Source organism: Podarcis cretensis (assembly GCF_951804945.1).
Source record: "Podarcis cretensis genome assembly, chromosome: 4".
Lineage (NCBI taxonomy): Eukaryota > Metazoa > Chordata > Lepidosauria > Squamata > Lacertidae > Podarcis > Podarcis cretensis.
This window is the reverse complement of record NC_137173.1, coordinates 23,660,855-23,686,208: the sequence shown is the minus strand read 5'-3', so window position 1 is coordinate 23,686,208 and position 25,354 is coordinate 23,660,855. Positions and strand designations below refer to the sequence as shown.

Genomic DNA, 25,354 nt, shown 5'->3' with positions numbered 1-25,354 from the left:
AATTAAAACTTCTTTCAAGCTTAATTTCAGTGGTGGGAGGGGTGAGCAACCTGCAGGTAGCAAGGAAGCTTTTGATTGGGTACATTTGTGCCTACGAGAGCTGAGTTAGTGACTCATGCCACAGAGGATGTTCATTACAAATCTGAAAGAGTTGGGGCTGTCCTTTAGAATGAGTTTGGATAGATCAAACAGATACAGTAAGTTTCCTGGTGACAATGGAATTTAATTGTTGCATATCAGGTTGCAATTTTTAACTCCTGGCAAGGGTCACAAAACTCTGTGTTGTTTTTAAAAAACTTTTCATTCTTACCAGTTCTTAGTTTGGTTGTTTAACTTTTTGTTCAGTTACATGGAATGTGTAAGATGTTGTGTCAGTGTATAATTTGGCACGGTAATGCTGATCAAAGCATGAAATTCTATTTAGACTTAATACCTTCTTGTTCTATGCAGATTAATGTAAGAGTCACCACAATGGATGCAGAGCTGGAGTTTGCTATCCAGCCCAACACAACAGGAAAACAGCTTTTTGATCAGGTAATCGTCTTACTATGGGCTGATTCAAACATGACATAGCAAACTGTGACTTACACTTATTGTACAGCTAGTCATGGATCCTTGGCTGATAATGCTGCACCTGTAGGTACTAGTGTCCTGGTTTAGACATGGCAGGCTGTTACAATGGGAAGTTGGGAGTCACATTTTAACCAGCACTTGCTGTTGCTATCTGCAGCAAAATGGCTTACTGCTGTGGTCATTCTTGCCCTTTAAGAACCATATTGCTGTGAAGTTGGCCAGCCATTTGCTTATTTAGCTGTGGTAGAGCTTACTACCACTCTCCCCCCCCCCCCCGTTGAAGGGTTAATCATGAAGCTTTATGTGACTAGTATTGATGGCATTCTTCTTTTTTAAGGTTGTAAAAACAGTTGGCCTACGGGAAGTTTGGTTTTTTGGACTACAGTATGTAGACAGCAAAGGATACTCAACTTGGTTGAAGTTGAACAAAAAGGTAATGTATAATTTGTTTTATTTAAAATAATTCAATTTGCAATGAAGGAATGGTAGGTGGTGTTAAAAAAGTATTCTAGTTTAGATTTCACTTTCATTTAGAATAAAGATGCATGTACGTCCTGTGATGTTAGTTGACCAATTTGACATCTTCAGTTTAGATTTATTTTTCTATTTTTTCTTCAGTAGAATAAGGATTTTTAGTGACTGAACTGATGTACTCTGTGAAGACCATCTTACAAGTCAAGATAATCATATCAAGATTAGCTTGACTTGTAAAATGGCCTTCACAGAGTACATCAGTTCAATCACTAAAAATCCTTATTCTACTGAAGAAAAAATTGAAAGTCAGATGCCCATTTTCTTTTCTTTCTTTTTATGGTGGCCAACTATAAAGAAGCCCTGCTCTGAACGATTATATTTCTAAACTGATTGATCCATTTTTTTCTGTTTATATGGAGAATTTAGTTCATACTTGAAATCTTAAGAGGTTTCTGGATTTGTTTCCCATAGGGTGGTATTAATATTTGTGATGATGCACAACAGGGAATCAGTGTTCGAAACTGAGATATGAAAGCTTAGAGCTAAATGGCACCTGAAACCTAGGTTATGGACACAACAATGGAATGTCTAGGCACACTTTTTATAACAAGAATACAAAGCTGAAAATGAATGAACTGCAGCTAAAATATTACATTCATTTTTCACATGGTCTAGTCCTTCCCCTGCCCACCCCGCTAATAATATTCTTAAGAGGGTCTCTTCACCAGTCTTCAGAGAGTAGCTGGAAGTGGGGAGGCAGAAAAAGATCCTCCTTTCCTTCTACTCTGCAGTTTTAATTTGAAATCTTAGGTGCAGTCCTGTGCCCACAGCTCAGAAACAGCTCGTGCTAATAAAATTCCCTGTCACAAAATGTGCCTAGAACAATGGGAGTTTCGAACACTGCATGGAATACATTGGAAGTGGATAAGTTATAGAACCCGCTTTCTTTGTCTCCTGTAGAAATGTTTTCATTCAGATCTTAATCTTGCTGAGACTGACCCTGGGAATTTATCAGAGAGGGTCTTACATTGGTGCAGCTTCACATCTGCCTGATGTGTCTCTCTGCAATCTGGAAGAGCTATGTTCTAATAAGTGTGGGATCAGTTTAATCAAATATTTCTCCCTGCAGTGAGAGGAGCTGCAGTGGAAAGAGAGTTTGGACAGGGATCTCCTGTGGGTGTGTTTGAAGCCAGGTAGAATAACGTCTGTTCAGGTTCTCTGAGTTCTTTCTACTTTGCTCTAAGGCAATAATTCTAGTTGTTTTTGTCTTTCAACTCATTAGTTCTTTTGAGGCACTTGAGATGGGGTGCAGCAAAAATGGTAAGAGAAGGGTTTGACATTCTTCTCTCATACGTTACAAATTATTCTAATGCAAACATAACTGGTTAGTGCTGACAGGATTGCAGTCCTGTGCAGGGGCTTCTGCAGGATTCTTTTTATAGAGGGAAGGGCAAACTGGCTGGTTTCTCACAGAAAATAAGAATAGCTCCAGTGCATTTTATCACATGCCAGGTACAAGTTGCTCTTTTTAAATGAAAGCAGAGAAATGTGAGGTGATAGCTCATTAGGTGTGGGGGGGACATTCCCCCTTGCTCCCCTCTAAAGATGAGCACTCTACTGAGAAAAACAGGATGGGAGGCATCCACTAGTTTGGAAGAACCCCAGAGTTTGCCATAGTTTTTTTTTTAAAGGAAAAGTTTGAACCGAGAACCCACTGATTGTCTTTTTTTTGGGGGGGGGGGTTAGTGGAATGGGAAATCCTGATGTGCTATTTATGAAAAAGCAGACCACTTGAATATATACTGCAACTATTATTCCTTTTCTTGCATTGTTATCAAACATTAGGATTTAAAAAATCTTTTTGTGCAGTTCTTGGTAAACCTCTCAGATACACACACACACACACGGAAGCTTGCCAGATATCAATTAGTGCACTTTACTTGAGAAATCTGGTGTACATGATGCTCATTAGCTCATCAATATCTGGCAATCCTGTGCAAGAAACTTTTTGCGGATAAATTTTTAAAACCACTGCTATGTTGTATACATCTTTGAATGCAAGGTTGATTTTCCTAAATCAGCCTGCTGTGTAGGTCTTCAGAACTGAATTTGTATAATGAAAATTGGAGTAACACAGGGATACAATAAGGACTTTAAATGGCTTTATGTAGCCTCTGAAAGCTGTCATGTTTTCCTAATTCACAATTAATTATTTAGATATCTGTGTGAATCACAAGTCCTTCAATGTTGTGCTTCCTAGAGTTGAATTACAGTATGTAACAACTGGTGACTAGATTGCTTTCCCAATACTCTCATATTCTCTTTACCCTTCTGCAAACTCCTTTTCAGGTAACACAGCAAGATGTAAGGAAAGAAAATCCTCTTCAGTTCAAATTCAGGGCAAAGTTTTTTCCTGAGGATGTGTCTGAAGAGTTGATTCAAGAAATAACCCAGAGACTGTTTTTTCTGCAAGTAAAAGAAGCCATCTTAAATGATGAAATCTATTGTCCTCCTGAAACTGCTGTTCTGCTAGCTTCTTATGCTGTTCAAGCCAAGTATGGAGATTACAATAAAGAGATACATAAGCTAGGATATTTGGCCAATGACAGACTTCTTCCCCAGCGGTAAGAAACTTATATCGTGCATCAAAAGTCTGGCAGATTCTATGGGTACAGCGTATAACTTTAATATGAAAGCTTGTCTAGGGGCCTACACCATTGGTCTTCAATTTGGAAATTTAAAAATATGCATCTCCATCCCAGAAACTGTGGGCAGTATCCAACTAACTTCTGCTACTGCAAGGAATGTTGGCTGAGCAGTGGATATTCCCTTCTTCTCATCTCCCTGTGTGGCCTCTAAATATGTTCCTGGGGTTCTTATGACAATCCCGAGCAGATTTATGGTGTGTACAGAGAGAGGAGAGAGCAGGGAAATTCCATTGCACAGCTGAATCTCCTCACAATAGTGGAACTTGTTGCACTAGTTAGATACTACCTGATTTTCTTAACTAGCTTGACTAGTAGCATAAGTCAAAGTCCTGCCAAGCCAGTTGTCAGATGGGCTTTCTAGCATTCACACCTTAAGTACAGTGGTGCCTCGCAAGACGAAAAGAATCCGTTCCGCGATTCTCTTCGTCTAGCGGTTTTTTCGTCTTGCGAAGCAAGCCCATTGACGGCTTAGCGGATTAGCGCTATTAGCGGTTTAGCAGCTTTTATTGGCTTAGCGGATCAGCTGATAAGCGGCTTAGCGGCTTAGAAAAAGGGGTGGAGAAGGAAAAAAAACCCGCAGGAACTCGCAAGACATTTTCATCTTGCGAAGCAAGCCCATAGGGAAATTCGTTTTGCGAAGCACCTCCAAAACGGAAAACCCTTTCGTCTAGCGGGTTTTCCGTCTTGCGCCTGTTCGTCTTGCGGGGCACCACTGTACAGAGTTTATTATTTCTTTTGTTGTTGAAATTTGTTGGCATTTTTTAAGGAGTTGAATACAATTGGTGCTACACACATTGTTCTTCTTTACTGTTGCTGTTTATAATTAGTTTTGTTTCATTGTGGTCTTCAGTTTAGTATTTTAATTTACTTAACTGTTTTTAATAGTTGTAAGCTTCGCTGCAGGCTCTGAATACAGGGAAAGGGCAGAGTATTGCAACATATTCGAATTTACTTCTTTTAAATCGCGTAGAGGTTTTGCTACAATCAAGTGGTGTATAAATTTTGTTAAATAAAAATAAATTTTAATCTAGAAAGGTGCCGCTGATTGTAACTTTTGTGTAAAAATAAAATAATTAGTAGGATACTCTTTTCATGATTATTCTTTATTTTGACAGCGTTTTGGAACAGCATAAATTGACAAAAGAGCAGTGGGAAGAAAGAATACAAAACTGGCATGAAGAGCACAGAGGGATGTTAAGGTAAGTTCCCCGGTATAGTTAGCCTGTCTCTTTTGAATTTAGCTTGCTTTTAATTAATTAATATATCCTACAGACAGAAGAAGTGCTGGTAACTGAAACATATTACTCCAAAGAGCTGTTTTAGCTTACTTCTGTACATAACTAGCTTAACTTTTTGCTACCTTTCCCTGCTTCTGTTTTAAATCTATCATAAAAATATAAATAAAAGCACAGTGGGTCCAATCTATTATGTAGTAATCGGCCTCTGTTAGGGCTACAGTTCTATCTGCATATACTTAGGGGTATGTCCCATTGAAATTGGTGGGACATCCAAATTATAATGTATAGAATTGGGCTGTAAATCCGATTGGAATCAATGGATGAAAGTGCACAGTTAACCCACTTCAGACCTAGTTAAGGATACAATTGGTAAGATTCGGCGCATGATCCTTACTACTTCTGCCTATACAGTGACTATAGAAGTTTGCATTTTATCTGGTTTTCAATTATAATCTTTTCATTGATCAGGGAGGATTCTATGATGGAGTACCTCAAAATTGCACAAGATTTGGAAATGTATGGAGTCAACTATTTTGAAATAAAGAACAAAAAGGGAACTGAATTATGGCTTGGTGTTGATGCTTTGGGTTTAAATATTTATGAACATGATGATAAGTAAGTAATATTAAAACTGTTTCAGTATTCCTGAATAACTGTTCATGGATCATCCTCCTTAATAGAGTTCGATGTACATTGTTTTTAATTGTGTGCTCTTCGGAAACTGAGCTGTAGATGTTATTGTGGGTAGAGAAAAACCTGTTAAATGAGTGGTCCTGCCTGTTGGACAGAGGTAGATAAAATTGCACACTGTCCTTTCACCCTATAACTTAAGTTTGTTTTACTGTGGTTGTTCACAAAGTGTGTGTGACTAAGGATTCTTTTGTGTTTGCTAAAGGTTGACTCCCAAGATCGGCTTTCCTTGGAGTGAAATCAGAAATATTTCATTTAATGACAAAAAGTTTGTGATAAAGCCCATCGACAAAAAGGCTCCTGTGAGTAAATATTTTTAATTCCTTTTTTAGACCTGAACTATCAATATAGGACACATCTGTAACCCCTTCCTCTCTAGCTCTTAACTCTCCAAAGTTTGGAGAGTAGTTTCTTGCTTAACTAATGTAATTTTTGCTAATATTTGTGTTGGAATTTCTCACTTACATTGTTTAATTGTTCGCTGTAGGGTTGGAGCTAATCCATGCCTGGAATTTTCTTTTCCCTGCCTTCAAAGCACATAACTTTCAAAATCCTGTTTGAGTTTCCTCTGCCAGCCTGTTACAGTCACCAAGTTCAAAGAACCTTTTAGAGTTTTTCCCTCTTTCGTTGGGATTTAATCATTCTTAATGCTTTGGTGTCAGTTCTTTCACTGATCACACCTAATTCCAAGTAATTTATTGATCGGTTCTGGAACAGCTAATGACTAGTCCCAAAGATTGCTTCATTGGAAGTGAAAGTGTTACGCTATCTATTTAAGAAGTTAGAATCTCATTAAAAAGAAGCTAAGAGTGTCCATATTCCTAACAAGCATGTGTTCCTAGAACATAAATTGGATTTCAATATAACTTAATTTTTTTATTAGGATTTTGTGTTTTATGCACCACGTCTGAGAATTAATAAGCGGATATTGGCACTGTGTATGGGAAATCACGAGCTGTACATGAGGAGGAGAAAGCCAGATACAATTGAAGTTCAACAGATGAAGGCCCAGGCTAGGGAAGAAAAACACCAAAAACAGATGGAGAGGTATGATGTTGACAACTGGGTATGAACAGTAGTTGGAATTCTTTTGTCATTCATAACTTCAGACAGACAAACAAAAACACTCTAGTACATGTGACCTAGAGGCAGACTTAAGGAGGAAAAAGTATTAAGTTCTATTTTTGCCCTCATGGACAGAATTCTCTAAAAACAGATATTACTCCTATTAAATCAGTGCCAGTAGTGGAAACTGTTGTTGTCTTGGTATCGTACCTTACACATGGATGCACACCAGTTCTAAGCAATGACAAATTGGTTTCATGAATTATATATAGAGAAAGAAAGGGTGTTTGTCAAAACCCCTGGTTTTCTTTAGCCCTGGGTAATGTCTAGGAAAGCTCATGTCCTTATCCAGCTTTGTGTCACAATTGGATTTGTCCTCCAGCAAAGTGCACTGACAGCAGGCTGCCTGCTTAATTGGACTCTGCTAGAGTACTGATGCTTTGGGGAAAAACAAGCGGCATGTACTGGCATGTTTACCACATGTTTCCACAGTGATTTCAGAAGATTTGCACTAAGTAAACTAAATAGTAACACTGCAGCTGCTGTTAGTGAATGCAGACAAATATATAATTGCCACTTGGATGTTACCATGAGTTAGCTACTATATACTGCCAGTGTGCAAAGAGTCTAGGTAGAGGTGAGGAGCAGATACTTAAGCTTCACAGTTTTGGGTCAGTTTGTTTGTTGTCTTTTAAATTGTTTTGTGAAGTACCTAATATTGTGTTATCCTATGGGTTACTACCTGATAGATTGAAGTTTTGTAGGTACTTGATTGACGTGTAGAACATAAGCACCCTGTGACTCCTCTAGTCACAGTGACTCCTCTAGTCCAGCATTATGTACTCACAGTGGGCCAACCAGAGGCTCATGAGAAGCCTGCAGTTTAGAAGCACCATCTTCCCCTACTTGATGCTGATCTTTAGCTAGATTGTTTGCCTATTTTGTTTCATTCCAGCTTTCACCTTTTTTTTTTAGACACTTAGGATACAACTTTGAGATCATCTGCCAGAACAAACCTTTTATTTTTATTATTATTATTGCTGCAGGGCTTCCACCTAGCCTATCATGTTGTGACTTTTATTGTGAGAATAAATTTGGCATGTTTGGGTAAATGGATTTTGATGGATCCACTGTAAACTCAGAATGAAAATCACTTCCTCCTCTGCTATGTTGATGCTGGCATTTATTTAATTTAGGGCACAACTAGAAAATGAGAAAAGGAAAAGGGAAATAGCAGAAAAAGAGAAGGAAAGAATAGAGCGTGAAAAGGAAGAGTTGATGGAACGGCTACGACAAATTGAAGAACAGACAATGAAGGCCCAAAAAGGTGAGCATGTTCATCACATCTATTTCCTTCAGTAAATATTAAGTTTGTGTGTCTGTTAGGTTTATTATGTTACATTGCTTATCACATCATGTAAGGAAGTTAGCAGCTAGTTTAACTAATTTAACTTGCATCGTATTTTAAACTTCAGGCAACTCTCAAAATACGTGATTTTATGAAGCCAAAACCATGTATAGTCAAGACACATTGGGTTCAATGGTGGGTGGGATTGCCAAAGTCTTTTTTTCCTGGATGTCTGCCCCCCCCCCCCCAAAAAAAAACCACTGGCAAGCACATAAAGCTGAATGCATGCAACTTAAGTGAACGTAAGTTGCGAGTTACCTGTACATTGTTGTGTCCCGTTTTCCTTTTGTTCCTTTTTGCTTGAGTGCAATTTATGGACAGTGGCACACAGACCTTATGTGACATTGTGAAGAGTACAAATTTGCAGTGTCTAAACCTTATTGCGGACCGTCACTTTATAAGAAATAGCAGCTTAGATTAAAATCAAATTCAGTTATGTAGTGGTAAATCATTTATATTCTGCCACTAGGTGTGCAGTAAGCTTTAGTTTCAGAACTAGCTGTTGGCTCTGTCAGGAAAAACAGATAAAGGAAATGAAGGGAAGAAGCATGCAAAAAATGTAATAGATATAAACCCACTTCCATAGTGAGGCGCTCTATTTTACAGTCTGCTAGAAAAGTACAGTTAAATTGGATTTACTTCAGACGTGTTTCTGCTCTTTAAGGTTAAAGTCTTTATATCATTAAACATAATAGCTTTTGCAGGATTTTGCATAGATTTCTCTAGTGCAGCCAATTACTCTTTTTGTGCTTGACTTTCTGAATCATAGCACAGCTATTGAATGGAGTGACTTCTTGCAGTTCCTAACATTTTAATGTTCTTTCATCTCTTTTAATAGTTTGCATTAAGACACTGAAGGCAGTAATTCCCACACTGGGTGCTCTGTGAGAACTGCAGTTTGCTGCAACAAATAAATGATGTAGTGAATGCACCTGGGAACCCAAAGAACTCACCCACAAAAGCCAAATGCATACTATGGATGTGCCCAAACCAGATCAGGGAGGGGATCTGAGTGCCTAAGGCTTATACTTTGCACAGTGCAAGTCAGAACACTTGGGAAGATTACAAAAAACTTAAATCTCCCCAAAAAATGTAAATGAGAAAAACCTCAAATATCTTAAAGCTTTTTTCCAGAAGCATGTGCACTTCTAGGGCCTTTAAAATTAGACACAGATGCCTGAGAATGGGAAGTGTTTTTGAAAACCTTGACAGAAATATGAGAAGCAACATTTTTCACGCCAGACTAACTGTTCATTTAGCTTAGTACTCTGTATTTTGACTGATAATGGCACTCCGATATCCCAGAAAGAGGCCTTATCATCTGCTTCATTTGCCTGGGATTGACCCAGGGACCTTCTTGTGTGCAAAGCATGTTCTCTGAGCTTTTGTCCTTACTGCTATGGTTTGTATGCCTACTCAGCTATCACTGCTGCCATGTATTTGGGAAACTGGCTTGCATTTGAGCTTTCTTTGGCTTTTCTACCTGATGCTTTTATAATTCCTCCTGAGAAAAATGTGAACAGTTTTGACCGTTAGTGGATTTGTATGAGAGCCAGTTCTTTTTGCAGTCTGGGCAGTAAAGTATTGCTTTTTTTTCTGCAACCGGAGGTTCCGCTTCTGCGCATGTGTGCGCAGTGAAACCTGGAAGAATACTTCCAGGTTTGCTGTGTACATATCCTGAAGGATACGTAACCGAAGGTGAACGCAAGTAGAGGTACCACTGTACAGTGTAAAATTGACATGAGATTATAATCTGATGTGTTGGATGGCCATTTTACATGTATGTTTTAGTTGAGATTCTTGCATTGCAGGGGGTTGGACTAGATTACCCCCGGGGTACCTTCCAACTTTACAATTTGATGATTCTATAATTCTGTGTATGAGTTGCAGTGTAAAACAAGTTGGAAGATATATAATCCTAGGTCTGTTGAACTTGGCAGAAATAAGGATTGAACTCCTCTCTTCACTGGTTTATGGCTGGGGAATTCATTCCTGCTTGGTTACTACCTCCCCCAAACTCTGCTGCAAACTGCCTCTCAGAGCTGATCCATGGGGTTTAAGATGAAGATCTGCCCACTGGGTCAAAAAGCTTTCCCATCCTTGTCCTAGGCAATCTCCATTGAAAGCAATTGAGACCTATTCTTGCTCTTAGAAAAATAACAGAGAACTCTTTAATATTCAGTGTTGGAAATATTTAGTTTTACAGTGGTACCTCGGGTTACAGTGGTACCTTCAGGTTACATACACTTCAGGTTACAGACTCCGTTAACCCAGAAATAGTACTTCGGGTTAAGAACTTTGCTTCAGGATGAGAACAGAAATCGTGCTCCAGCGGCGCGGCAGCAACAGGAGGCCCCATTAGCTAAAGTGGTGCTTCAGGTTAAGAACAGTTTCATGTTAAGAACAGACCTCCGGAACGAATTAAGTATTTAACCCGAGGTACCACTCTGTTGACTCGGTGTAACACAGTCTGGCTGCCTTTTAGTTCATCTGATCTCTTCTGAACTTCTGCATAGAATTGGAAGAGCAGACGAGAAGAGCCCTAGAGCTGGATCAGGAGAGGAAGAAAGCAAAAGAGGAAGCAGAGCGCCTGGAAAAGGATCGGAGAGCTGCAGAAGAGGCAAAAGCTGCTCTGGCGAAACAGGCTGCTGACCAAATGAAAAATCAGGAGCAGCTGGTAAGACGTTACATGTGCCTGATTATGTTAGGATGTATCGTTTTCAAGGAGTTTGTTAAAATTCTGGCATCCAAAGAGGAAATGGTGTTAAGAAAACCATGCAGGTTCATAATTGCATGATGTCATCTAAGTACAAAAAAGGTAGATGCATGTACTTTCTCTCCCCGTATAGTTATGTACTGTGCTGTGGGGAGAGAAAGGTGTATGTTGCATTTTGAGTCAACAATCCACTAGGTTGCATCCAAACCAAAGCACACGTAACAGGGTGGGTAGAAGCTGACTTCTCTCCACTCACCAAGGTTGCCTCTCTGATTTTGGGGATCCCCTCAACCCCTCTTGCTTATAGCCCACCACTTTTGGCAAAGTACCCTGACCCTAGGGGAACCTCTCCAACCAGGTTGTGGGGGACGGGACGGGACTGAGGAACTGTTTCCAGCAACTCCATTACATGTCTCTGGATCCATTCTACCATCTTGTTAATATTAAGTTCAGACATTCCTTATACCACCACCATTCAAATGGTGGCACTATCCTTATGAAATACTTTTTCCAAAGGATGCCCTCATGACTCTTTTTTCCCTAGGTTTTGGAGTCACATGATAACTAGGCTCATTTTTTAAAATTTATTTTTATTATATTGCTATTGGTGAATTAACTGGTCAGTATTAAGGGAATATTAAGTGGCTTAATAGTTTGGTTATTTTCTTATTTGTCTAGCTATTTCATTTTTGAACAGTTGCCTGTTCATTATACGAAGCTTATGAAAAGGTGACTAAGATTTCTTTACAGCTTCATCTTTAATGCAGACCAATACATGTTGTTGCCTTAGAGCTAATAACTTTTTCTTCTTACTTTCTAGGCAGCAGAACTTGCAGAATTCACAGCTAAGATTGCACTTTTGGAGGAGGCCAAGAAGAAGAAAGAAGAAGAAGCTTCAGAATGGCAGCACAAAGTAATTATTTTTAATGTACTAAAGCTGGGATTTGTGAATGGGCAAAGCATTCTGAACTGTATGCCAGAGCTGAGAACAAGGCATTTCCCAGCATCGGGTGTCAAATTCTCTGCTGGAAAATGCTTTTTAAAATCTTCTGCAAGCTTACAATACTCCTTGCCCCAATGTGAGATGAGAGCAATACTTGGACTTGCATATGTCCTGTGCTTTCTACTTATCTCTGGCTAGAAGGCAGATTGACTTGATGGAATATAGATTCATCCAACCCCAGGAGGGGAAACAAATGTCTTCATGAGCTTATCTGTACCTACTTCTTATGTTTTTCTGAAATCTCATCCTAAATAGGTATCCTACTTTTCTCCTAGAGACAGGGAAAGCTGTTAAGAGTCTTCTGAAATTGCTGTTTGGGCTAATCATTTTAATGAGTACTTGGGGTCTAGGGATGTATCACAGTTCCTTTGTATTAGTTGACTGCAGCTGACTTCGTAGTCGGAAAGATGTTTGGAGCTGCTTGAGTTGACTTCTGTTCTGCTCTTGAGACTTTCAAAGTAATTTTAAGCATATATTCTGTGGCCCGTAAACATGTTAAAGGAATGACAGGCTAAGTTGGTTCAGTCTCATTGACACCAATCTCATTAAAGTATAAGGCTGGGAGATTTTGGTTGTTTGTGGAGCATAAGTGTTGACTAATCCTCATTACTACCTTTTAGGCCTTTGCAGCCCAAGAAGATCTGGAGAAGACCAAAGAAGAGCTGAAGACTGTGATGTCTGCTCCTCCTCCGCCACCTCCTCCGCCTCCCCCTGTAATTCCTCCCACGGAAAATGAACATGATGAACAGGATGAGAATAATGCAGAGGCCAGTGCTGAATTGGCTTCTGATGGCGTTGTGAATCACAGGAGCGAGGAAGAGCGTGTAACAGAAACGCAGAAGAATGAACGTGTAAAGAAACAGCTCCAGGTAATGAAGGATTACAGAGGCATATAACAGGCCACAAACCAAAAAGCTCTCTGCTGGTTGAGCATGCTCAGCCTTGCTTTGCACAGTAGTCCCCTGCAAAGCTTTTGACTCTTATTGATCCCATCTTGGTGTGGGTGTGAGGGGACGTTCCTGCTCAACTTGCAGAGGAAGTCATTTGGTTCCGTGGGCCCTGGGCACAGTACATACTGCTTTGCAAAAATTCATAATATATCCCTCCACACATCTAGACATTCTCCTTCCGATTAAGAGAAACATATTTTTGTGATGTGGCCTGTATTTTGGAAAATGCAGTCGGGAGAACAGTGTCGTTCGGTTTGTCTCTTGTGCTGCTTTACAAATTTTGTTTTGGAACTAGGTACTGCAGCCCCACATGAAAATAACAAAATGCTCATAATGCCCAACACAAGCAAGAAAATTCATACCACAGAGCGCAAATGTTGCTTTTATTCTCTTTGGATTTTGAGCATTAAGCTAGTTAACACAGCATTTTGAAAGCTAAGATCAGATTCCATCTTAATTGAAGCTCTTGGAGGGGGCCATTCTGCTGAGCTTCCTTTCCAGCGGTCTTTAGGCCCCTTTAATAATGCATGAAGAGACACCATTTACTTTGGAAGGCAATCAGAACCAGTAAGTGAGTTTCCTGGCAATGCTGTTGTACAAATCATCATTCTGAAGGATAAATCCATACAATACAGAAGCAGATGATTCCTTCATCTGATAGGTAAATAAGTTAGTTTAGTAGAGCATGATGGGTAGTCAAGTAAGGTGTCCCATCAGAGCAAGGATTTCTACTTCTGTAACAAGACTCCCCCCCCTCCTCCCTTTGCAGTCTCCCTTCCCAAATTTGTGCAGAGGATATGGGGAACTTCTAGAATAGATTTTGGGGCACACAGGAGGATGGGGGGAGGGAATGCTTTGTTGTGCAAGTAGAAATCTTTGCACTAACAGAATATTCACTAAACCCAACTGTCAGGGGCTCAGGAGCAGAGGCATAGGGAAGAGAGGAGATGGAGAGCGAAGGGGAAGAATCCGAGGGGAGCGTAGGAGAAGAGGACAGTGGACCGAGGGATTCCATGAGCCTCTCCAGCGAATCGGAAGATTCACAGAAGGCGCCAGTGGCCAGGGGTAGGGGGTTCCCAAGGGGAACGCCCCAGGAGCAAGGGGGCAGCAGGGACTCCCAGAGCAGTAGTTGGAAATCAGGACCAGCTTCCCCACCAGAGCAGAGTGGGGGGGAAGAGTCCCAAGGATCGGGGCCAGTGCATTCCCCACCAGGGAGAGAAGATAAGGCAGGGCTGACCACACCTCCATCGGAGAGTCAGACAACGGAGGGGAGGTCAGATCCGGCCAGTATCCCGGAAGAGGGAAGCAGTGACAGAAGTAGTGTAACGGTCAGGAGGAAGGTCACTGGGTTGGCGCGAGAGGCAAGTTCAAATGTACAGGAGCGCGGGACAGCAGAGAATGAGGATTGGGAACCGGGTCCTAAAGCCCGCCGGAGGCAGGGGGAGGAGTTAAGCGACTCAGCGTCAGAAGAGTCCAGAAAGGGGGATGCCCCAGCGGGCAGGAGGACCCAGAGGAGGAGAAAGCAGCGGAAAAGGTGGAGCAGGGCTAGGATCTTAAACTGGTGTCAGAGGGGAGGAGATTCAGACGGGACTTCGCCGGTCTAGGGTTTAAGACGTAGAGCTGCACGCTGTGGCTTTGAAATGGAAACTGAACTTCAATAAAGACTTTTGTACTTGACAGCCTCGCGTTGGTCCTCTGTGAGCTGGGACCTAGGGGCAGCTCTGACACCAACCAAATGTAATTTAAAAAAATAAAAAAATCTTAACCTGCCTATGTTTTGCTGTATCATAGGTTGGCCTGAGCAGTGAATCTGGCAAACAGTGAACACAAAAGTTAATACAATATGTCTGCTTCTCTGTACCACGTTATGTCCCCTTCTATTGTAATTCTTTCTAAGAATATGTGATTGAGGAGCAATACATCTGAGACTGATAACTGTTCTCCAGAAAAAAATATTCCAAACCTTGTTTTAAGTTGAATTTACTGAAAATAGTCCACTAAAGGAGCAAGAATATATCATCTCCCCTTTTGCACATGTATACCCCTTTGTTTTATGTATGTGTACATTCTGGCTGTTTGGTTGGAAGATTGTACCGCAAATGAAATGCTGAACTTGACAGAACTGGCAGCGTTTAAATCGGCAATGCTTTTGGTTCAACAGGCCCTGAGTTCCGAGCTGGCCCAAGCCAGAGACGACACCAAGAAGACCCAGAACGATGTCCTTCATGCGGAGAACGTTAAAGCCGGCCGCGATAAATACAAGACTCTTCGACAGATCCGGCAAGGCAATACGAAGCAGCGCATTGATGAATTTGAAGCAATGTGAGAGCTGTTACTTTGCATATATGTTCTTCATTAAGCTTGAACCACCAGCAGAGAAATGCAGGCCTTTCTGAAAGGAACACACCCCACCTTGCCAAAGCATTTATACCAGTTTGTGGTTAAAACTCATTTCATGAAAGCCGTTCAACAATAAGGCAGCCTGTCCGCTCTGGCTCTCTGGGAGAGGTGGTGGCCACATCTCCATGATCTCATATCACGTGTTTTTTTTTTTTATTCTTTGTCCTCTGGAGGAATAGCACCATCTTATACTGACAAAGCTGTTAACCTAAACAGGAATGATTTGAAAGAACACTAGCTTTTACCTTATAACTGGCCACAGTTTTTGGCATGGGTGCACTTTGGATTTTTCTTTTCTTTTTCATTTTAGTGAATTTGCAAGAACTTGCTTAATTTATCAGGGGTTACGGGGTGTTGTTTTTCTTCTGTTAGGTGGAGTTCTTTGGTGTTTCACGTCCTGTCATCATTGATGGTTTTCTTTGCCTGCCTGTTCACAAAGGTCTAGATGGCAGGTAGCTGTTCCAGCATACTTTTTTTCCCCCCTTAAAAAAAAAAAGTGGAACATTAACCTGTAGAAAGTCTTTTGCTAATAGGTCTGTTTTGTTGAAGTCTTCAGTTCTTCAGATAAAAGTAGGTAAAACGAGACACTCTTTAAGACAGGGATAGGTAACCTTTGGCCCTCCAGATGAACTACAGCTCTCATCAGCCCCAGCAAGCATGGCTAGGAAAGATGGGAGCTGCTTAGTTCAATAACATCTGGAGGGCTCAGGTCCCCCACCCCTGCTCTGGGTTCTCCTTCCCTTGCATTTTGTTAGCTGTCATATGAATTGCAATGTGGGAAACCTGGACCTTTCTGGCAAGGGAGCATATGAAAACATCAGTCCCATGGAGGGGACAATAGCCTACCTCACTACGATATGCATGATGACTGGTCTTTCAAACACCATATAGAAACGCAAACTGCATTATGCTAGGTTTCTGCATAGCTAAACACTACACAAATCTAGGAGCCTTTACTCTTTAAATATTTTGTTCTATTGCAGCATAGATTTGTAGTATTCAAACAGTGTTCAGCTGCCTTTTTGTTGAGTAAAATTCTGCACCATGTATCTTCCATTTTTTTTAAAAAAAAAATGTAACCTGGAACTGGTATATATATGATCCACTGAGAGGGTGTGAAACATTTGAGCATGTTTTCTTGGTCTTGGGTTCCTTTGTACTAAATTAACGTTGCTCTGAGGCTCATTTCTTAATGCAATCTGCATAAAACAATGCTGCCTTGTACTTGCTTTGAGAGCCCACTTACACATCAAGGTTGTTCCTTCCATGATAACTGAAGATGCAAGGGAATTGCACATATATATATATATATATTTATATATATATATGCACTTTTCAGGGAGTCCAGTTACAGGAATTGTGGCAGAACAGGGGCAAATGAGTTGTATGAACAAACATTTAGGCTGAAGTTCAGCATACAGTCAGGTAATATTGAATGTATGTTTAGAACCATTGCTGAATCACCCTTATCTAATGCTCTTTGGAATGATTAGTTGGCATGTTGACTTTTGAGGACCATGTTTATGAATGAAATTACGCACCATTTTTATAACTCTTTAATTAGTAGTTGGGAGAAAGCCCTGCTTTCCCTGAGGATGGTTCAGCTAACCTTTTGGTATTATGCACTCAAAATTTACACTTCCCTTTTAAAATTGCCATTTTATTAAATATCCTTTAATAAGGATTCCTTATCGAACCTTCTTGAGGGTTGTCCCCCACCCCACCCTTAAATTTAAGGGAGATCTTGGAGAGAGGACATCATGAAAGGAACACAGACACACTGGTAGCTGATTTTCCTTGCACGGGTGTGCAAAAGCTGTGCACATGCTCAAATGTTTGCCCTGGGCACTTTTGCTTGCAGTCAGAAATTGGGCAGATGCCTTGCACATTTTCATGCAGCAAATCATGAGACCTATATGTCCAAAGTGTTCAAAATATTTTGCCATAGCAAATGGAATGCAGTGTATGGCTCTTCCCTGAAATGTGTGTTCGTGCATTGACAATGCCAGACTATCAGTGTAAGGGGGGGAAATACGAGTTAGATTTGCTGTTCATAATATACAATGTATAGATTAGAGTTTAAAATGGATCTAATCCATATATAAAACTGTGTGACTTTTTTCTAAGCAACCAGGAATTAACATCTGCAATGAGGTTTTTCACTGTGAACAAAGTGATGGTGATGGTTGTCACCAACTGTTGAGGAAACACATATTGATGCAGAGGCATTAAGAAAATAACTTGGTGAAGGAATTTTCAACACGCTTTCCCCTCTTCTTCCCCCTCCCCTTCTTAGCATATTTTGTGTTGTAAAATTAAGCTACAGTTAATAACACCTATTATTTTGGATAACATTCATTGGCTAACAATAAAGAGACTACAGTTCATTCTTCTGAGATCCATTGTTGTTATTTAATCTCATCTTTCCCAAGCAAAATTGTTAGGGTTTGCTGAAAAAAATAAATCACAATTTGCTTAAGACTAGTTAATGGATGTCTGGAACACAGATGACAAATCTTGTAATGGGAATTCATTTAAAATGTAAGCAGAAATGACACTCCTATGGAGGGAGGGGGCACTAACTGCTCACTACAGATACAAGGGAAAAGGGTGATTGCAGGTTCGAAAAAGAGGAATCACTGGCACAGAATTGCTGTTGAGGACAAAGAGCTTATTTAGGCAGCAGGTGTTCATATGACAAAAATTGAGGTTTTTTCCTTGATGTATGCTCCATGTATGTGACATGGAGTTGTATGAGTAGCATAAGATCTCACTGCTAGCATCACACACAGATTTGAGAGGGAGCTCATTTGAACATCATTGACTTAATGTTGCATATAAAATGGGACTTCACTTGTTCGTGTTGTTTTAAGCTGTGTAATTTGAGAAATCAAGAATGCCCAAAATATTTTTTCCTTTTCATATATGCAAGCCGGTCTGGAACATAGGAAGTTGCCTTCTACTTACTCTGACCATTGGTCCATCCTGTTCAGTATTTTCTACACTGGCTTTGCAGAGCACTGTCCTAGTTGGAGATTGAACTTGGAACCTTCTGCATGCAAAGCAGATGCTCTGTCACTGATCCGTGTTCTGTCTCATGCTCGTCTGTTTTGTAATACATCAACAATTCTCAAGTCCTTGCAGTCCGAGTGCACAAATTAAAGCCATTCACCATAGTTGTGACTTGATTCTGTTCCCCAGGTAGTGTACAGGAGGACTCCAAAACAGAACTTTTCCACTGCCTAGGAGATGCAAGGGGAGCACAGGATGTAAAGCTGAATACTGGGAAGTTCCCTAAGGCTGCTCCAGTCCCATCCCCGCCCCCCCTTGCTTGTGTGCTGGTCCTGTGGGCTAACCGAGAGGCGAGGTCCGAGTCCAGTCCAAGGTCGAAGGTGCAATATGGAGGCACTCCATAAAAGCTGGAGCTGGGTGCAGGGCAGGGAGTCGGGTGAGGTCAGGAGCTCCGGCAGGAAAGCAGGACAGGGTTCAGGCAGGAACTGACAACCAACGATGTTGCTCCCGCAACTTGGGACTGGGGCTGGCTGGCTTTTATCTGTCCCTAGGCACAGGGTGGCCCCGATCCTCAGGTGACTCGCCACTCCTGGCCTGGAGGCGAGCACTCCTCCTGCGGGAACTTAGTTCCCTCCGCCTCTCTGCCCTGAGCCTCTGCAGCTCAGGAGAGGCTGGAGGGTTACCCGACCCAGAGGGAACCTCAGCTTCCCCTGACGGGGCTGAGAGTGGAGCACCTGCAGGCAATGGGTCCTCCATCACCTCAGGAGCCAGAGCAGACTCAGCTGGTGCCTGCACCTGAGGATCCAGCACAGGTGAGGACCCTTCAGGCTCAAGCCCCTGCCCCGGCTCAGCTGGTTCTGGAGGTGGGGAATCCTGTGCAGGCTGGGATTCTTCAGGTTCAGCATCCGAATCAGAATCCCAGGCCATCACAGCTTGTTTGCAGAACAAGCAGTCCATTTGGCTGTCCTGCACTGATCATTGAGCTAGCCAAGGCATTGGCTTTTATAGCTGAGACTCATCTTGGATTCATTGTAGTTCACTGCCAGGGTCCCGGCTGGTGGCCAGCAGTAGCAAGGCAACTATTTGGCTCAGTCATTGGACAAGCGAGAAGAAATAAATGAGGCTGAGGATGATGATGATGATGGAGGTTGTAGCACTAGACTAGATTTTCCACAGACCATCTTCAAACAGAAAATCACTACACATACAAAACAGGCATGCATACATTTCTATGGCCCTTTGTGCAATGTATTTGTTGTTTATCATTGTGGACTGTTGTGTGTAGGTTTTCGTTGTTCAGATCCTGGCTCCTCAACCATGCACTGCATTTCACACACGTTTTCCACCTAATGGGATAAGATGCATGTTCTCCGCTTCCCCCTTTCCTCGCCGAAATAGAATCAAGGTAAGGCTGAAGAAACGTCCAATGTATATTTTATGTTCTGAGTTTCAGAAGCCCTTTCTTTGGGCGGAATAAATATTCTGAATCCACCAGGCTCTTTCCTACTGTTAATGTGACTTTTCCACCTCAAAATATAAAGATGACTTCTCCCACTATTCCCAGGGGGAAGCAAAAAAAGAGGGCGGGTGATGTCAATTCATTACCAGGAGAAGACAAGAGGTGAAATAAAATGATTTCTTCATAAAACAACGCTGATTTTCTGTTTTGCCTGGTGTGTGCAGTTGGTTACTCGTAGTTGCTTTGCTGGACAGGGATATGCAAAATAACCTGTGGGCAAAGCATACATCCCACTCCATTTTCAGTCCTGCCGGCTCTGTGTTGGACCTGTGTTCTGTTTTCCCTTGGGGGCCATTTCTTGCAGTGTGGATGTGCTGTCACAAAGCCCCTTGCCTTATTGAAAGCAGCAGGGCTCGGCTTTGTCTTCAGTGCACCCTTTATCTCCATAATGATGCCCACCCCATGCATCATTTGTCTTCTTTTTTTTGCCATCGTACAGAGACGCACCTGCTTTTCAGTCCACAGGATGCCTTGTTGCAACACTCGGCATCCATTACATCAGTTTTAAGCCCTCAACATATAGTTGGTCTTTCAGGAGAGAGACATTAAAGTGAAGCTGCAATATGCACCTCTCTATGCGTAATATAAATATAACCATGCTTTCCACCTATTAAAGTATGCACAGTCCACCTTTTGTGCTAGCAGTGTTTCCATACAGCTGCTACAGTGTTTAAGATGAAACGCAGCAAACGATAACCAGCAGATATTCAGCCCCACCACTAAGGAGGAAAAATCCTTTTCACATTCAGGAGGTCTCCAATGTGTTGCTTCCACGTGCCAGGATACTAGCGTTAAGAGACTGTGGCTCTTCAAAATGCCGTTTTAAAATCACTTTTCATAGGGCCTTTAGGAAAGCAGACGTATTCTTATAGAGCTGTGTCCAAGAGATGTTGTGCAGGCAAAATGAAGCTCTGGACAGGGCATAGCGATGCGTACATTGGTATGACTGATAGGGTGCTGATGTCATGAACTAGCACCAGAAGCTGGTATAGCTTGGTGCCCCTTTACCAGCCAATTGCTGCCATCAACAGAAACAGCAGAGCTTTTCAGAAACGGGGCAGAGTCGACAATGATCTGATTGTCAAACTGAACTTTATTTTAGGCAATAAGGCAAGTGGAAAACAAAAGGGTGAGTACTAAAAGAATAGTTATGGAAGGCCTCAGAACTTACCAGTGGATATTTCCAAGACTGTCATATTTAGCTTTTTGCCTGTCCATGGCTTGATCAGTGTTTTTGTTGCATTTATAAGGTTCGAGGTACAATCTGTGTTCTGCCTTTTTTAAAAAAGGGTTTTGAAAATACCCCGAATAACCACTGTCAGCATACCAAACTGCTAGCTAACCTTCGAGGCACTTTAAATATTTGGCAAGGATAGTCAACTGTTGGTATGTATGCTAGCATAGCACCCTATTCAGGTTTTCCCAAAACTTTTGGAGGGGGTCCAGGGCTGTAAGTGCCCACCCCACCCCCAAATCCCCACTGGCTCTGCTGCCAACTGTTGCACATTGAGGTCAAAGTGATTGGTCATTGAGCGTGTTTGAACTCCTCTCTGCAACAGAGTTTTCTGCATCACTGGGGCCCTGATCTTCGGGAGGCTTCTAAGTGCATTTTCCTGAATGCTTGAAGAATCCCCTTTGAGACCTTTGGATTCAACTCACAAAGGTTAGAGGTGAAGCTGGTGCATCCTTGAACATGCGAGTAGGGCTTATGGTAGCTCCTTGCGCTCACTAGGCTAGTCAAAGCGTAGGAGAGCCTTCCAAAAGTCACACTTTTATTGTTAGTAGTATTGCTGATGTTTGGCTGCATGCCAAGTCAATGCACATTTTAGCTGGAATGCAGTGTCAATTTATGAGCTCTGACACCCTCTTGATTTCAATGGGACGCCCAAGTGCATGCAAAGTTGCCACTGCTGCCAGATAGGCCTCAGAGTCTAAACTTCTTCACACTTCTTTTGAAAAGCAAATTTTGAACTTCTTTTGGAAACAACCCATCTCTTTTCATTCTAGGCGCTTCTGCAGCTATAAATGTGGTGGGTGTGGCTCTTTTCTGTTTCCTTATTTAATTTGCTTCTTCTGTGTCTTTGTGCAGGTTACAAAAGTACGATCTCTTGCAACCCTTAGGATAGATACTTATTCAGGAACAGCAGAAGAACTGGAGGTCTATCCAGGCCTGCCTCTGTGCTTCTGTTATTCGGGAAAGTTTACAATCCTTTAAACACACAAGAGGTGAAAAGTATATGTCAACTTTCTTGATGGACAGCAACTCATGCTTTGGAGATCTCTTGGTTCAGTTCTTGTAACTGGGTTTTTTCCTAAGTGTTGGATCGGGGGCATGTTTTCCCCCCCCAAAATATGGCTGTGACTATTTCCTCAAAGGCCAAAGAATCAGAACCTTTGTTTACTATGCAGCTACAATGGAAATCAATATAGCAGATGGCAAGCTGTTCTTTAAAAGTGGGATCTTTTAAATATTCTCTGCATGAACCGTGGCAGAATCAGAAATGTAAAAGTAACTGCTGTTTCTCTTGCCTTTACATTATTCATTTTTACACATTTTATATTAAGCCTTGATGGCATATAAAAACCTAAATCAACATAATTTGTCACAGGCGAGTGAATCTTTTCAGAGTTTTCCTCTTAAGGTGCTACAGCCAATTGATTCCCCTCCTCACTATCGCTCAAATGGGCATTATATGCATATATTGCAAATTGTCTCTACCTATGTACTTGAATAAATGCATCTTTGATGCTTGTGTGCCTGCTTGGTGACTTTAATTCTTCCTTATCTGTAGCTGTTGTGCCAGGAGTGGGAAACCTACAGCCCTTCAGATGTTGTACCCCAACTCCCACCAGTCCTAGCCAGGGATGTGGGGTTCGTTCATCAACATTGAGAGGGCCCCACGTGACCCATTCCTGTTACGCAGTTGCTGGAAATCTTGCTGTGTATAATTGTCCAAACTTCAGCAAGCGACAAGAGGCAAGGAGATGACTCAGCTTGTAACATTCACTTTTGGCCTCTGCTTGTGAATGGTCTGCCCCTACGCGAAGGAGCACAATTACATGAGAGCCAGAGCGGTGCAGCAGCGTACAGATTGAAATGGCTTTTTGAGCAGAAATCTCTGGCCTGCCAATCTCTCCAGGTAGTGAATCATTTGTCTTCAGCTTTGTTTCCTCCAATATGAATACCTTCAGGCAAGCCAGAGGCACAACCATAGTTCAAGACTATATTCCAGCCACACAAAAACAGTGTGAGTGTGAGTGTGTGTGTGTTAAGGAGCAAGGCTGCAGAGGCTGTAGGGAGAATCCTGAGGCCACTGGGGCTCAGATTCCTCACCCTTGCTGAAGAAAAAGCATAGCTTGCTCCAAGGTCACACAAGGAGTCCATGATACAGTGCACTTCATATACGTCAGCAGCACACAAGAATGAAAGAGTGATCTCTCTAGCCTAAGGTGCTCGTATAGGATCTCCTACTGCATGGTTCACCTCTCCTTTGAAATGCCAGGTTGCACTTTTTGCTACTAAAGAAGTGGTGGGGTGGGGAGAGGCTGAGTTAAAGTGTCAAAGAATTTGACCTTAAAATGATCCAACTTTCTACTAATATCATGCAAAGTGTTTTACCTCTGTGGAATTTCCTTGAGACAACTCAAGCAAATAGTTCTTATGATTTCATGCTGTTCTGGAAAGAGCATCAGTATGAAATAAGGACAGTCTAACCATGAAGGGAAGGGGAAGCTAATAATTTTTTAATATTTTTGTAGAATCCATATACATGCTTTGCAATTTTTTTTATTTTTGTCCAAGAATAGAATCCATGTACATGCTTTGTTTATTTTTGTAATGCCGATGTACTGCTTTATTTGATGTGAAAAGCCACAGCTTAAGAACAGCCAGTGAAGAATACACAATTGCTGCACCAAACTTTTCATAGACATGTTGATCCTCTTTTTTTACAGATATGAGTTTCCAAATAGACAAGATCCCACCAATTCAAATTGAAGGGAATATGCAGGGACGACAATGACGACGACCCCCACCCAAAAAACCCCCTTAAGAACACTTGTAACTAAAACATCTCATCATCACCAGAAGCAATTCCTTACATTTAGCTCCAGGATAATTGCAAAATGCCCATCCACCTAGGAATACAAGTAGATGGAAAGAAAGTTCAAACTACTGCTAGACCAAATAGTTAAGTATTTTAAAGCTGTACAAATACAAAACTTCAGTAAGTTTGAAGGCTATTATTTTGTAATCTTGGGGAACTTTGTTGGGCTTTCTTCTAAACATTATCCCCCCCCCCCCACAGGCACACAACATGTACATTCCGAAGGTCACAAAATGTTCTCCCGTAAGTGTATGCTATAGCCCAGTGTTTTTCAACCACTCTTCCGCAGCACACTAGTGCGCCGCGAGATGTTGCCTGGTGTGCACTGGGAAAAATTTAAAAATTCAAAAGATTTTTTTTAAAAAAATAATGTCAAATTTTCACCCACTAGGCGGGCGCCGGACTGTGTCCACCCTATTTTCCATCCGTCCTGGGTGGGGATCAGATCGGATGGGATCGGATGAGAGCGGACAGGCGGTCCATAGAGAGCAGCGGGGCTCTGACATCTCCCTCTCCGCACACAGATCAATCCCCGCTGAGGAGAGAACGGTCCGCAACGTTTTTGTTTGCCATTAAAGAAAAAAATATTAAACATTTTCTAATGGTGGTGTGCCTCGTGATTTTTTTCATGAAACAAGTGTGCCTTTGCCCAAAAAAGGTTGAAAAACACTGCTATAGCCAATGCCCCAAATGTGAATATTGTTGATAATCGTGAAGGAATTCTGATAAATATCACATGCCTCTGAAAATCCAGTAAATGTTGGTAAACATCCAAAGGTCTCGAGTTATCAACACCTCAGTAGTGCAATTCCATAATTTTGAACGACTATGTTTCAAGTCTAATTAAAGCTCTATTATCAAGCAAAGTTTCATTTAGAACTGATGAATGCAGATCAATCTGCACTCAGAGTAAGGTGTGTGTGATCTTGTGAACATTTCTGTCATTTACAAAGCATGAAAAATGCAAATCACTTTTTGGATTGTAACCCTTTTAAGATGTATGGCCAAAAAGGTTTGTTTTAAAACGGTCTATTAAAATACGTACTTCCTTTCTGCTCTTCCCCCAATTTTAAAACAGAAGACCAAGTTCTCCCATTATTTTCTCTCAAAATGTTAGGATCAATAAATTTCCCAGATAAATACACGCAATATACTGTATCAAAATAAATATTCCCAAAAGCTATTTTTAAAATACAGATGAACAATCTGAATAACATACTGGATAGTTACCATTCCAATACTACTAAGAAATATCCACTCAGATTTATCCAGATAGTTTCAAAAACTTAAACTGTATCTTCTCTAGGAAGATGTAGGGTTCAGAGGCCACAGCAGTGGTTGGCAGCAAATACTCTATTTGAGACGCAAAGGGGCACAAAGATTCCCAAGAGAGGATGGGAAGCAGGCACTAAGAGGCAGGAAAAAAGAATGTGGAAAGACTGAAAAGGAAAACAGAGGAATGAAAAGTCTGAGAGTAATAAAAACAGCAAAA

General features: G+C 41.4%; 1 protein-coding gene across 3 annotated transcripts in view; it reads left to right on the top strand.

Moving 5' to 3' along the window:
• Positions 1 to 17,612, top strand: part of RDX (radixin) — a 29,531-nt gene extending 11,919 nt beyond the window's left edge. For 2 of the 3 annotated variants that reach the window (XM_079973820.1, XM_079973819.1), the window contains exons 3-14: positions 451 to 534; positions 911 to 1,006; positions 3,397 to 3,671; positions 4,871 to 4,954; positions 5,462 to 5,608; positions 5,889 to 5,985; positions 6,567 to 6,730; positions 7,945 to 8,075; positions 10,673 to 10,833; positions 11,693 to 11,785; positions 12,496 to 12,744; positions 14,987 to 17,612. In XM_079973820.1, the coding sequence (XP_079829946.1) occupies positions 451 to 534; positions 911 to 1,006; positions 3,397 to 3,671; positions 4,871 to 4,954; positions 5,462 to 5,608; positions 5,889 to 5,985; positions 6,567 to 6,730; positions 7,945 to 8,075; positions 10,673 to 10,833; positions 11,693 to 11,785; positions 12,496 to 12,744; positions 14,987 to 15,151 (1,746 nt within the window). In that variant the 3' untranslated portion in view covers positions 15,152 to 17,612. Of the gene's footprint in view, positions 1 to 450; positions 535 to 910; positions 1,007 to 2,329; positions 2,368 to 3,396; positions 3,672 to 4,870; positions 4,955 to 5,461; positions 5,609 to 5,888; positions 5,986 to 6,566; positions 6,731 to 7,944; positions 8,076 to 10,672; positions 10,834 to 11,692; positions 11,786 to 12,495; positions 12,745 to 14,986 lie in introns of those variants that run through there. The other variant, XM_079973821.1, reaches the window with a different exon arrangement.
• Positions 17,613 to 25,354: the final 7,742 nt, after the last annotated feature.